Source organism: Danio aesculapii, chromosome 3, assembly GCF_903798145.1.
Source record: "Danio aesculapii chromosome 3, fDanAes4.1, whole genome shotgun sequence".
In the NCBI taxonomy this organism is placed as follows: domain Eukaryota; kingdom Metazoa; phylum Chordata; class Actinopteri; order Cypriniformes; family Danionidae; genus Danio; species Danio aesculapii.
Genome location: NC_079437.1, coordinates 31,609,004 through 31,622,022, shown reverse-complemented (window position 1 = coordinate 31,622,022; position 13,019 = coordinate 31,609,004). Strand labels below are relative to the sequence as shown.

Here is a 13,019-nt window from a genome sequence, read left to right as displayed (position 1 = left end):
AAATATGTACATAACAATGATATGGGGCTGTTTTTACATTTTCAATTTCTCTTGTCTTGATGAGCGTTGCTATTATGTGATTGATTTACATACGTTACCAGCGTTAAAGGCAAATTTCCTTTCTGTGCCAAGCGGAACAGACAAAGTTTAAACCAAACAAACCATACTGTGCTATAATTAAAGTTTTTAAATTGTGGAAGGTCTAATTCTTTTATTATTTCAAGAGTTCACACTTAGCTGATGATTGATAATAAAGCTTGTTTGGCATGCTGTCCTGGTAGAAAGCCCTGAGCTCATGAGATCCTCGAGCCATAGGCTCCCTTCCGTTTGCAGTGCGAGAGGGGAGTTTGAGCTCAGGTAGATCTCGATGAACTCCCCCCAGCTTATTTCTGGCTAATGACAGATATAGGATGGCTAAGGAGAGGTGTACTCTTGCTAAGAGCTTGGCTATGGTATCAATTTGGCATGTTCAATTTACTTAGGTTGCGTGTTTTTTTGGACTGTGGGAGGAAACCAGAGAACCTGAGGCAAACCTAGCGAGCACAGGGGGAACGAGCAAACTCTGCACAGAAATGTGAACTGGTTTAGTAGGGACTTTAACCGAAGACATTCTTGCTGTGAGGCAACCGTGCTAATCACTGGGCCGCCGTGTCAGCCATCTGGAAAGGAGGGGGAGTTATGGTCGGGGATTCTTCAAGACAAAGATAGAGATTAAAAAAAAAAACAGGTTATTTATAGTGGGTTAAGAATCACCTAATTGGAGAATCAATTGTGAGCTGTTGAGGGACCAGCTGTGAACAATCATAAGCATGTGATCCTCTCGAAATTAGTTTAGAAATAAACTTCACAAAGCTAATAATGCTGCTTTGTGTTCTACTTACCATTAGAGTACTGTCAGATGCATAAACACGAAGTGAAGCATGGCCATCTATTTTGTGCATGTACTTTAAACAGAGCTGTCAGCTCACCTGATCTCAGTACTCATCCCTAACTCCAACCTACACACACACACAGACAGACAGACAGACACACAAAAGGAAAACACCTGGTTCGAGTATATGGCATAATTTTACTTTCACATTATTCAGTACAGAGTAAATTTAATCTAACACAGGTATCTGACAGGTTGAACAGCGATACACCGGGGCTGCATTAGCTAGCGGATACTGCATAGACACGCGCACACGCACACACAGAAACACACACACACGCCATGACTGTGACTCTATTCAACTACAATGACGAAGTCCCCAGTACTGCATCTCAGCATCAAGGGAAGCGAGACCCCCAGCTCAACTAATAACGACAATGTCGCAGAAATTCCATCATTTTTTTTTCTCCACATGGATCAGACAGATTAACGCCACACACTTGCTGACCAAAACCCTAATGATCCCTGTATGTGATTGACAGTTGGCAGCTGCTTTGGTCCAGTGCTCCCCTTTAAGCCCCTGTCCTCCTCCCAGCCTAAGAATGTGTGCATGTCACAAAACTAAGTGCTTTCCCAGGTTTTATCGCTGCGAAAGAAAAAAGTATGGGTCTCCAGCTGTGGCCAGTCGCCACTCGAAAAGTTAATAGAGTGTGTGTGTGAGGATTTAGTAATGAGGTAACCACTATCTACTATTCATTTCAGTCAATAACTGTGCTGGAAGAGCGACAGACGTTGTCGACCTCCTCCAGATGTATTTTTTAACAATTTTACAAAAACAAAAAAAAAGAAACGACATTTACATGAAGGTCCACAGCAGTTGCACTCTTCATGTGCAGAAACTCACACACCACCGGACCCATCCTCGCCTCAGCTTTCTGATTCTTTCCTCCCCTGCTCCGTTAACACTGTACGACTAACCTGAAACGTTATGCCCATTCACTCGTAGTACAGAATGGAATGTCCAAAACAAGAGCAAAAACATTAGACCATTTAAGAAAGCATACAAACACACTGACATTATACCACTATCAAAAACAAGAAAGAGACATACAAATGCAACCATGAAGGGTAATCATTTACATGGTTTATATATATTTATATATAGAGATTTGTTTTTTTTCTTCTCAATAATAACATTGTCAGATATGGGGGTCAGGACGAGTACTGAATACATAGGACAAGAACAGGAAAAAGGGGATTGGGACTATAAAAGCCTTTCCTCTCAAAGCCTCTTAAAGTGCACTGGCCATTTCTACGTCGTACGGTGCGCTAAATTGGAAATGCATGTGGAATTTTCTTTTTTCTATGTACACCGATGGCTCCGATTTCAGTAAAGCGAGAGATAAAGCGATGAGGGGTTAGTGATTCTGGCCTCTTTTAGACAAGTGCCATTGCGTTAGTGTATTGAGATTGTGTTTTTTCTTGTCCTGCCGAATGCTCTTACAAGGAATGTTCCAAAGAAACAGCGAATGTGCAGTTTTTGCATGGATAAAACAGGAGAGGGGGAAGACTTGCGCCACTTCCATCTTTTTGCTGGACTTTTCTCCCTTAACCCACAATATACACACACACACACACACACCAGCTGTCAACACAAGCACAGGAGTTGATCGTTGAACAGGCAGGACGGAGAACGGAACAATCACCATGACTCTTTCACACCTGTACGAAAAAAAACAAACACTCGCACACCTTGTCTTTCGTTCCATCACTCTCACACACACACAGGTAAACACCGATAAAAACAAGAAGGGCAGCGCTGATGATAATAACAGTAATAATAATCATTATCAGAAGGACAGTAATATGGCTGCCAGAGGCTGACAGCTACTTTTTCCCTTATGCATGAATGCTTTTTGTAGAATCTTTAATTTTGGGGTCTCTCAGGTGGAACGCTGGTCTGGTCTGGGTGTCGGTTCTAGTCTCGGCTCGCTTTCTAGAACTGTTCCGCCAGCAGCTCACAAAGACGCTTGGAGACTGTGTCCTTACTGCTGCGTAGAGTCAACCGGTACATCTGGGAGAGAGAGAAACGCACAACACACACACAAAAAGGAGACAAATCAATCGCGCAGACAGACGCTCAACTCTGCTGTCCAAATGAGTGTCTGATTCTTATTGACTAAAATGTAAACTTGCACAATGGACAAAGGAAACTCGACAAATACAAAGAGAAGGACGCTGCTGTCACGCCAAATGAACTGGGTTTTTACTATTAGACATGGAGTGAATCACAAGAGAGGGAGAAAGGGAGGATGTTTTGGGATGTGACGGGTGGCAGGATGAATATGTTACCTGCTCCCCAGACTTGAGTTGCATCAGCAGGCACAGAGACACACAGACAACAGTAAGATGCAATAAAACTGACTTGGAGAGAAACCAGTGCTCCAAAGCAGCAGGGAGGGACTGAGAGACTGCATTTCTGTGTTCTTTTCCCTTTCCTTTTGTTTGTGCAATATGGATGCATATTTGCATAAAACCAATGTATTTTCATACCTGAGCTTGTGCGTTGGGCTCGAGTCTTAGCAGGGAACCCACTTGCTGGGCCTTGGTTTGGATCACTCCTGCGCACACAAAGTTCTCCGGGTTCGGATCCACGTTTTCCAAGAGAGCCATGCCCAATCCCAGTAACTACAGAATATAGAAGGGCAGAGTGTGTTTATGCCATTATTAAAACAATTCCATTTTTATTAAATACTGCGCATAAATAAATAGGTCACAATATAAACTGACAATGACAAAGATCAAAACATGATCAGGGTATATACAGGAATCAGAGATTGAAATTGAATACCTTTTAAGACCTTTTTTAAAAGACTCTTTGCATACATTTTAAAAGCTCATCACCACTTCAGGTTCCAACCAGTAACATTGCTGACATTTGAACTTGCAGTATATTTACTAAATACTGATTGCAAGAAACGAATCCTAAACTAAAACCGTATTTATATACTGAATAAAAATGTTAATCCAGCAGGGGCCTGTTTCAGTAAGGAGGCTCAAGCAACTCGGAGTTTAAACTTGAACTGTGAGTTGATTTACTGATCAAAAACTCAGAATAGCTCATCTGAGTAGGGTCAATCAACTTTGAGTAGACCAACTCAGAGTTAAGCGTGCACACCGCCACTATAAGGCATTATCAATGGAGCGCAGATATTACGAGTGACCATGGAAACATCTGACTAAAGAGATCACCATTTCTTTCTCCATGAACTTGATGTGCTCATGCAAAGTTATAGCAAATATGACCATATATTTAAAAAAGCAACACCACTGCATCAGTCAAACAGAGACCGTTAGTGTGGGAAAGCATAGTTGCTCAAGTTAATGCGTAATTTTACATTAAAATTATTTAAATATTTAAGTATAATAATAAGTAATGTTACGTGTGACTCATACATTTTTTTACACACGTTACCACTGTTTTTATACACGTTGATCAGTTTTAATAGATTTAGTGCACTTGTGTGTCTGCCTCTATTATTGATCAAGTGATAGAGGTTGATATGACATTTAGAACGCAAGCAGAACTAAACAACAGCTTTTAGAGAGAGAGTAATAATCCCTTTAATCTAGTTACAGTACATGTCGAAGGTCAGCGAATTTAAGCTAATTATTATTTAAAAAAGGACAAGCCATTCTCGTACGTGACTTTGTTCTATGTGTGACTGAAATGTAGGCAATAGCTATGTTTCCATCCAAAAATATTCATTAAATTTATGTGCAAAGCTGCAATAACGCACAAAAGATGTGCGAATAAAGCAGCGTTTCCATCCAATGAATCAAAGAGAACTTCCTGATTATCTGGCGCCAAATATCAACAGTAAAAAAAGATTTTACTGCTGTAGAGGAAGCTGTCAATCTTTTCTGTATTTCATAAATGTACTTGTGCCTCAGAAGACAATGCTGACACACAATGAACACGCGGGGGCATTTGAAGCCATGAGACGCGGAGAAGAGACGCTCTTGACACACTCCAGAGGTAATTAATAATATACATTAATACTGAAACGGTTAAGGCGTTTTAGAATGATCAAAACAACATTTAAGATGTTTTACAGTGTGCTCAGCCTGCTTGTCTATTCACACACATTTTCATCATCATCATCTCTTATAACAAACCTTTTTTTAATGCACATACTGGAATTTGTAAAAGTGTTTCCATCGCAGTTTATGCGCATCTTTTCTTATCGAATAAAAAGTTTATCCTACTCAGTTATGCGCATGTTTTTTTAATGCGTATTTTTCAAAAGTTAAGTGCATCATGAAGTTTCATCAATCGTTTTTATGCGCATATTCAAAATGAGCTTTAAAATAGGTGAGTGGAAACGTAAGGCTAAGGTGAGAAATACCGCTTCGTCTTTAAAAAAAGGGAAGGAGACAGACAGAAACTTCGTGTTTAGAGAATAAAACCTGCTCCTGAGTTAACTAACTCTGAGTTAAAGTTACCTCTCTTTCAGAAACAGGCTTGACTTACCCTGCTTTCTTGAGATTGACAAACCTGACGTTTTGAAACGGAAAACCCAGAGTTTCTCTCATTTCAGAGTTTTCACTTAACCTCCTTTCTGAAACAGACCCAAGGTGGTGCCTTTATAGCATCAGGAATAACAGGGTTTCATTGGTTACTGCAGTACTTACTGCAGTAAAGCATAACTATGCTGAATTTAATACCTTGTAAAATAGCATTTAATACTTTTTATTACTTTAAGGGCTTTAAATTTCTCTAAATTGATTTATCAATTTTTGATACTTTAAGACTCCGTGGAAACCCTAGTGATATAAAGTGGTCCCTCGTTAATCGTTGGAGTTACATTAACAAAATAACCCGCAACAGAACAAATCTGCGAAGCAGTCAGCTTTATTTATTTTTTTTTTTACAGTAATTATAGATGTTTTAGGGCTGTAAAACCCCTCACTACACACGCCATACACTTTTCTCACACAGGTATTAGATTTTCACACCTTTCTCTCGTTTAAAACTCTCAAAGTTCAAACCTTCGTAGAAAATTAAGTCCAGTATTATAGAATGAAAGTAAAAATCAAAACCATTTGATCCTCATTTATTTATTCCGTTTCGGCGCCCTACAGCTGCGTAATTTCTACCTTCCTTTACCATGTCCAGAAGTTCAACGTTGTGGTTAGCATCTTCCTTTTAGGAGCTACTGCAGGTGCCTTTGATAGTGCAGAACGTTTCGTCAACATTGTGGGGGAGAAAACTTGCAAACATACAGTACAGCACTTCAGAGTCACACTGCTAGCGATCAAAGATTCCTGTAAATTTGGCGAGCTGAACACATTCTCTACTGTACAGGAGACACGACATGGAGGAGATTGATTGACAATGATCTACAGCCAATCAGGACACAGAACACAATGCGCTAATCAGGATGCAGAACACAATGCACTGTAGAAAAAAAGCATGTCAAATTGCACGAAAAAAAAAGAAGTCACAAAAATTGAACCGCGTTATAGCGAAGGACCACTGTATCATGTAAATACTACATTTTAATACTGTTAATAGTCTGATTGACATTCAACAGGTGGAGGGACTGCAATGTTGGACAGCCCCAGTGATTAAAAAAAATGCAATGATGCTGTGTGGCTGTTCCACAAAATCAAAGCAAGACGCTATCTGCATTTAAAAGTTACCACATTAGTATGGTGTTTTTGGATTGAAATCAGTCTGCATCAACAACAAGTTCTGTTTTGCTTCCATTTGTCCCGTTAAAGTTAATAGTGTGATGTCCGACGACATAGTGGAGTCCATCTAGTTAGGACTGAGGGTTGGCTCCATCTTAGTCTAATCGCCATAGGAAACCCCTGTCATTGACTTCTCTGGACCCTTTAAAAATCATATGCCTGGTATTTTTTAAGGAGGCGCCTGCTTTGGCCTGCTTTTGTTGTATTTAATTATTATGTTCATCCAACATTGCTAAACTACATTACATATTCATGCGTACACCTACATCTGAAACACCACTGACTCTTGACTCCTACATTTACATATTTTTTCATATATTCCGTTTCTTTAATAAATTATCCTATATAATTTTGTCTTTCTTATGGGTGTCCCTCATTTTTGTTACGTCCTTATGAGCCACAGGGCGTAACGATCCTTATACATGTCTACATGTGCACAATAATCTTAATGCTAGAACTAAAGGAGATAAAGGTTTACAAGCTGTTGTCATGCGTGATGTTGAGGGGTTGGCTGAGAAGATTAGCACAGATCGAGCTATCAAAGAAACAATTTTGCATACTACTGTTTGAAACTGTCACTTGCTGTTAAGAAAAGCCAGCAGCCAGTGTAGAGTACACAGGCTAGTCTGTTCTTAAAGTTAATATGAGCATATGTAAACCCACCTTAGCTTTGATCACCTCAGTGTCCATGGCATGGCTGGCCTTGAAGATCTTCTGTGCTTCTTGCTGAGGCCTGTGAGGGTGAAATTGAACATGTTCCTCGTTCAAGAAACTGTGATGTAAACAGTAATTTACCTCATGTGTACACACACTTACTGGCTAAGCTGTTTCCAGCGCTGAAAGAAGTCATGTGATGCCATCTCTGTGGGCTGGAAGAACTTGTTTATGGTAACGGGCAGCTTTAGCGAGAGGTTCTGGAGAGCTCCGCCGTACCTGAGACAGCACAACAGCAGCATTAATATTAGAGTAAATGCTTCCTCACAGTCAGAAACCATTTAAACGAGTCCTTCTGTCACCTGAACTTGATGTTGAGGAGCGGTGCATCACAGAAGTCACCCAGACACTCAATGTTGATGACCTGTTGCACCTGAGCACCCCCTTCTATGAGCGGTTCCACTGGTTTAGCCTGAACATTGAGCTGTGGGCTCAGTCAAGGAGCAAAACAACAACCTAGCATATACTGATAATGACAGATGAAAAAAACAGCATGTTTTAAATCACATTAGACACTTAAGCATGGGCTATCATCGTTCTACACCCTGCTTATAGCCCAGGGTACAGAAATTTTTCATGCTTGTAATTTAGAAGCAGGATTAGTCCAGTTTTTTTACACAGCGGTATGAAACACTGCTTTTGCTGTGTCAACTCTGCACTGCAATGCCAAAAATGTGCAGTGTGAAACGATGCAGTGTTTGGATGTTACAGCATGATGCTTAATAAATCTTAGACCTTCTCTAAAATACGACTAGTATAACAAATTAAACCCTCTAAATAGAACACATGGATGCTTATACATTGACATGGCCAGGAAACAACTTGATCATTTTGAAGCCTGTTCACTTTCATGTAAACCAATAAAATGGGTTATTTTGATAAACTGATTGGTTATCATTGTGTTTGTGTGCTGGTAAATATTAGGGGTGGAATGGTTCACAAAATGTATGGTTCAGTCTGATACGACAGTGGTGTCATGGTTCGGTGCAATAAAAATATATATTTCATTGATCATTACAATATAAAAATTTATTAAGACAGAGCTATAGTTGACGTGTATGTATGCATGCATGTGCACCATCATATATACATACACACACACACACAAAATTAATTTTTGCATTTTCACATGATTTAAAATATATTATCTTTCCATTTCTAAATATGTTTGGTGACTAAAATATTATTTTGGTAAATATAAATGTTTAATAAATCGGTTTAGTTTAAATGCACCCAAAATATATGCCCTATATTCACTGAGAAATGGACAAAAACATTTAATTAAACAATTTAAATAATTAATTAATAATTATAAAATGGGGTGTACTGGGGTGTATGTTGAGCACTGTGTAGTACTTACTAACAGCACACATTTTCTTGATGTGACAAAGTCACCTGCAGTTGAAAATGCCCTCGAGCTATAGGGACAGAGGTTCCATGCACAGCCAGGAATTACGAACATTTGGCCAAGTTGCCATCAAATAAAACAGTTGTCATGCCCGCTTGCTATTGTTATTTTAAAGTTATTTTAAGAAAAAAAAAATTCTTCATGTGTAAGTCAGCAAATGATGCTATCTATTAAAAAAAATATGTGTTAATGGAATGTTCTGGCAAACTGCATTAATGTTGCTAGCCATATTGTCCACTGGAGTGGTGTCTTTTTGGGGCTGGGAAGGTCAGACCGCACATTGGATTGCCTTGTATAGCACAGTGGTACTGAGAACATTTTATGTCACACATTTAATCTCTTTCATTTTCTAAATATTTATTTTCCAAACTACTCTGCCCAAATGTTTGGTTTGTAATGCGTACCGAACAGTATTATTATACCTCTAGTAAATATACTTCGAGACATTAACACTATAAATATGCAATGTGAATGTTAACCCAAGGTTTAGAATTGCACAGTGAGAAACCTTAGCTTTAAACAACCCAAAATTAAATTGTAACCCCAGGTAAATTATGAGCGGTAAAACAGTGAAAGCAAAACCGAATTCTGTTAACCAAGGTTGAGCATTTGGAATGTGAAAAGCCCTCTTGTTTATGAGCCTGAAGGAACAGGTGCTTGCATGAACAGGTGTGAAGGATATGAGACTGCAGCTCTCCAGGGCAGCTGACTGTGGTTGTGAAAGTTACAAACTGCACCGATGTCTTATTGCCATAGAATAGATACATCCGCCCTGCGTGGAGAGGCAACAAACACGCATCTTGAGCATCAAGTCAAACATTAAGTGTAACATCATTTTGAGTCTATATAAATCAAACACAACAGGTTAGCGAGTAATAAAACAAGCAAGAGCTGCAAACACATGTACACCGACACCAGGATCTCTTGTAAACACAAGTTAAAGCACTATAAACTTGAAGACATAGTCCAGAAGTCAGATGATTTGCACCTCCAGATGATGCAATTAAGTGTTTTGCAGATGCTGTGACTCACCCAGGTTCTGGCGATATTCAGACTTTATGCCGATCTGTAGCAGCTGATTCTCAAACAGAACTCCATTGTTCTTGCACACAAACCTGAGGGCAAGAGATAAGAGCATGTGTGTGTGAGGCACACAGGCAGAGCTGCAATAGCAATGTTACAGATTTTGGTAATGACGTGTTCATGTGTTGGCAGAACCATCAAAACTTGAGCTACCCACTGGGAAAGTTAATCAAATTCACCATAATTTTTTTTGTGGGGGTGGAGGGTGGGGATCTATATGGACATTTTATTACTATTAGTAAAATGGGTAATTAATAGTGTTAGTAAAAGATACAGTTAGTTTCTTCCATGCTAAGGGAAATGTGCATTCCCCAAAACAGACATGTAAAGCCATAAACATCATCAACACTGGAAGAATGATTTCCCTCAAGGGAACATGAGCATCCGGGAGCCAGTGAACGCAGATTAAGACACAGAGGGGAAGTGGGTGTTGAAAAAGAGACAAAAGACAATGACCTGAAGCCAAAGCACAAAAAAAGTCTTCTCACAATACATCTCAAAAAAAAAAATAAATAAATAAATAAATATCGCTATTTAAGCTGTAATTGAGTGGTTAATGCACATGCTTTGACATATAGTCATGAAGCGTATATGGGTCCATTTCAACATTTATCCTCATTTCCTCAAATTTTATAGTATCTTGAAATAATTTGAACAATATTCTAGAGCACATCTATACACAAACTCAAGTCTAAAAATAAGTGTATACAATGTGCCAGCAGACTGGTTTAATGGACTAGACCACAGGTGTCAAATCCAGTTCCTGGAGGGCCGCAGCTCTGCACAGTTTAGCTTTAACCACAATTAAACACACCTGATTAAACTAATTGAGTCCTTCAGGCTTGTTGGAAACCTCCAGGTAAGTGTGTTGAAGCAGGGTTGGAACTAAACTGTGCAGAGCTGCTGCCCTGCAGGAACTGGATTTGACATGTGGACTAGAGAATTTGAGATTTTGCCCACTTACTCTAAATTAAATACTTTGGCCACAGCAAACAAATAATTGCTTTTATGTTGCAACATCCAGGATAAGCAGAAGTGAGCATCATTTTGATTAACAATAGCACAGATGGGTCCTCCCTCTTCATTGTTATCTAAACGTGAGTTTGGAATCATGCATGATTTTATGCAAATGAACACATTGTGAACCAGATGTCATAAACCCACACAACGCCAACTGTAAAGGTGAAATTCTGGTAAATACTGCTCACGTTCTTGCGCACACCAATTGTATTGGTTCATAAGACCTCAATGTTTTGCCTGTATATTTCTTCCCGTCAAAAGTAGGGATGCAACGATTAACCGATTTCACTTAACCGTGCTTTAATTCCTCACAGTTAATCAATCGTAAGGCTTCTCAAGGTTTCTGACGGAACAAAATTGCTGCAACTAAAAGTTACGCCAACTGTGCGTTAGTTTAAAGTTCCAAGCAGAGGCTTAAAGTTGTACACTGAGGCTAATATGCACACACACTAAATTAACTATGGCTGAGGCTATTAACCAAGCGCTGTTCACTGTTCCCTCTTTTGTGCACACAAGTTCATTTTTTCTTTCTTGCGTGCATATTGGGAATGATGTGCATGCGGAAAGACACGCTCACGATTTCCAGGCGCACCTAAAGAATGAATGAAAGAATGGTACGAGCGCACCATTAGTCACATAACGAGAACTGACCCTTCACCTTCATACTTTGTATGGAAAGACACATTCCTAATCCAAAGAGGAAAAAAAAATACAAAATGAAAATACCAAACGAGCTCAAATAATAATAATAATAATAATCATAATAATAATAATCAGACTGAGGTTCTGCAGCCTTTGTTCTCTTTAAAAGAGAAATACTTATATGATGCTTAGATTTACATAAGACAAATACTTTTTTTATTCTAATTTTTATTTACTCATTGTTCTGTCATTTATTTTCAGTGCAAATTACGCATGTTTAAATGCCCCAAAATTTTTCACCTTTTTTTTTTTTTTTTTTTTAAGTCCACAGAGAAATGGACTATTGTTTGTTTTTATTATTATTTTGTGCTGTATCATTTAGTTACTGATCAGCAATAAACAACACTTTAAAATATAAGGAGTTTTCATGTGATTTTCTTAACTAGTGTCTTGAAATTAACGAATGGATAATCATGATAACCGTGAAACCAAGATTATTCCTCTGACTATAATCGTACAACCAAAATCTATAAAATTGCTGCATCCCTACTCAAAAATGCTGATAGCTATTGATTATTACTGATAGATATTGACAGCATTTTATGAATAACCAATGAGCTCGATTTCAGCTAAAAATCTTCTACTGAAGAAACAATCACCTACATCTTGAATAGCCTGAGGGTGAATAAATTAACAGCAAATTTTCATTTTCCCTTTAATATTTACTTAAAAATAATACAAATTAAAAAAAATACTAATAGATAAAATATTAATAATAAAAATGTGGAAATCTTCTATAGAATAATAAATGTATTTACTATCACTTTTTAGCTGAATTTGTAGAGAAGAGGAGGGGCACAATATGAGAAAGTCTTTGGATGATGGGTGAAGTAGACGAGTGAGCTCTTACTTGTTGAGCAGTTCGTTTGACTCAGGCAGAGGAGGAGCAGCATCTTCAGAGACCGCAGAGGGAGGAGCAGAGCTGAGAGACCGAAAGCGAAGGATGCAGAGAGACAGAGAGGCCCCAGAAAGATGAAGACATGGGTGAGAAGTGTTACGTGTTAAAAGGCACAGATGGTTAAAAGAGATCAAGGAGGTTAGAAAGTGGTGAGACGTAAATAGAGGAGAGTGAAGCCAAAGTAGGAAGGCAAAAAAGAGGGGATAAAAAGAGAAGGCAGACGTTAGTACAGGCATTACATCAGCAGCCAATAAAATGTTAGCAATTCAAAATCACCACCACACAGCAGACAAATAGAAAATACACCACAGATACAAACAACACAACCTTTACACAACATAATGTGACTATTGACTGTCAATAACATATTGCCACTGTAGTCTACCACTGGCCCCTTACTCAGAGTCACCAGGACCCTCAGCCAATAGGGAGTCAGAGCTTTCAGTGGGGGGCTCCAGATCTCTGCCATCGTCCAATGAAAAGCAAGGACGTCAGACGTGCACACACACATTCACACAAACATGTGCACGCACACACACACACACCAAAATGAGGGAGATGGAAAT

At 38.9% G+C, this 13,019-nt stretch overlaps 1 protein-coding gene across 3 annotated transcripts in view; it reads right to left on the bottom strand.

Moving 5' to 3' along the window:
* Positions 1-1,049: 1,049 nt before the first annotated feature.
* The window catches only part of ap2a1 (adaptor related protein complex 2 subunit alpha 1), a 36,318-nt gene continuing 24,348 nt past the window's right edge, over positions 1,050-13,019 (bottom strand). The window contains exons 14-22 of one of the 3 annotated variants that reach the window (XM_056453684.1): positions 12,853-12,915; positions 12,406-12,477; positions 9,783-9,865; positions 9,434-9,522; positions 7,645-7,769; positions 7,445-7,561; positions 7,292-7,361; positions 3,425-3,559; positions 1,050-2,945 (exon numbers count right to left, since the gene is read on the bottom strand). In XM_056453684.1, the coding sequence (XP_056309659.1) occupies positions 2,868-2,945; positions 3,425-3,559; positions 7,292-7,361; positions 7,445-7,561; positions 7,645-7,769; positions 9,434-9,522; positions 9,783-9,865; positions 12,406-12,477; positions 12,853-12,915 (832 nt within the window). In that variant the 3' untranslated portion in view covers positions 1,050-2,867. The remainder of the gene's footprint in view (positions 2,946-3,424; positions 3,560-7,291; positions 7,362-7,444; positions 7,562-7,644; positions 7,770-9,433; positions 9,523-9,782; positions 9,866-12,405; positions 12,478-12,852; positions 12,916-13,019) is intronic. The other 2 variants (XM_056453686.1, XM_056453687.1) reach the window with 2 other exon arrangements.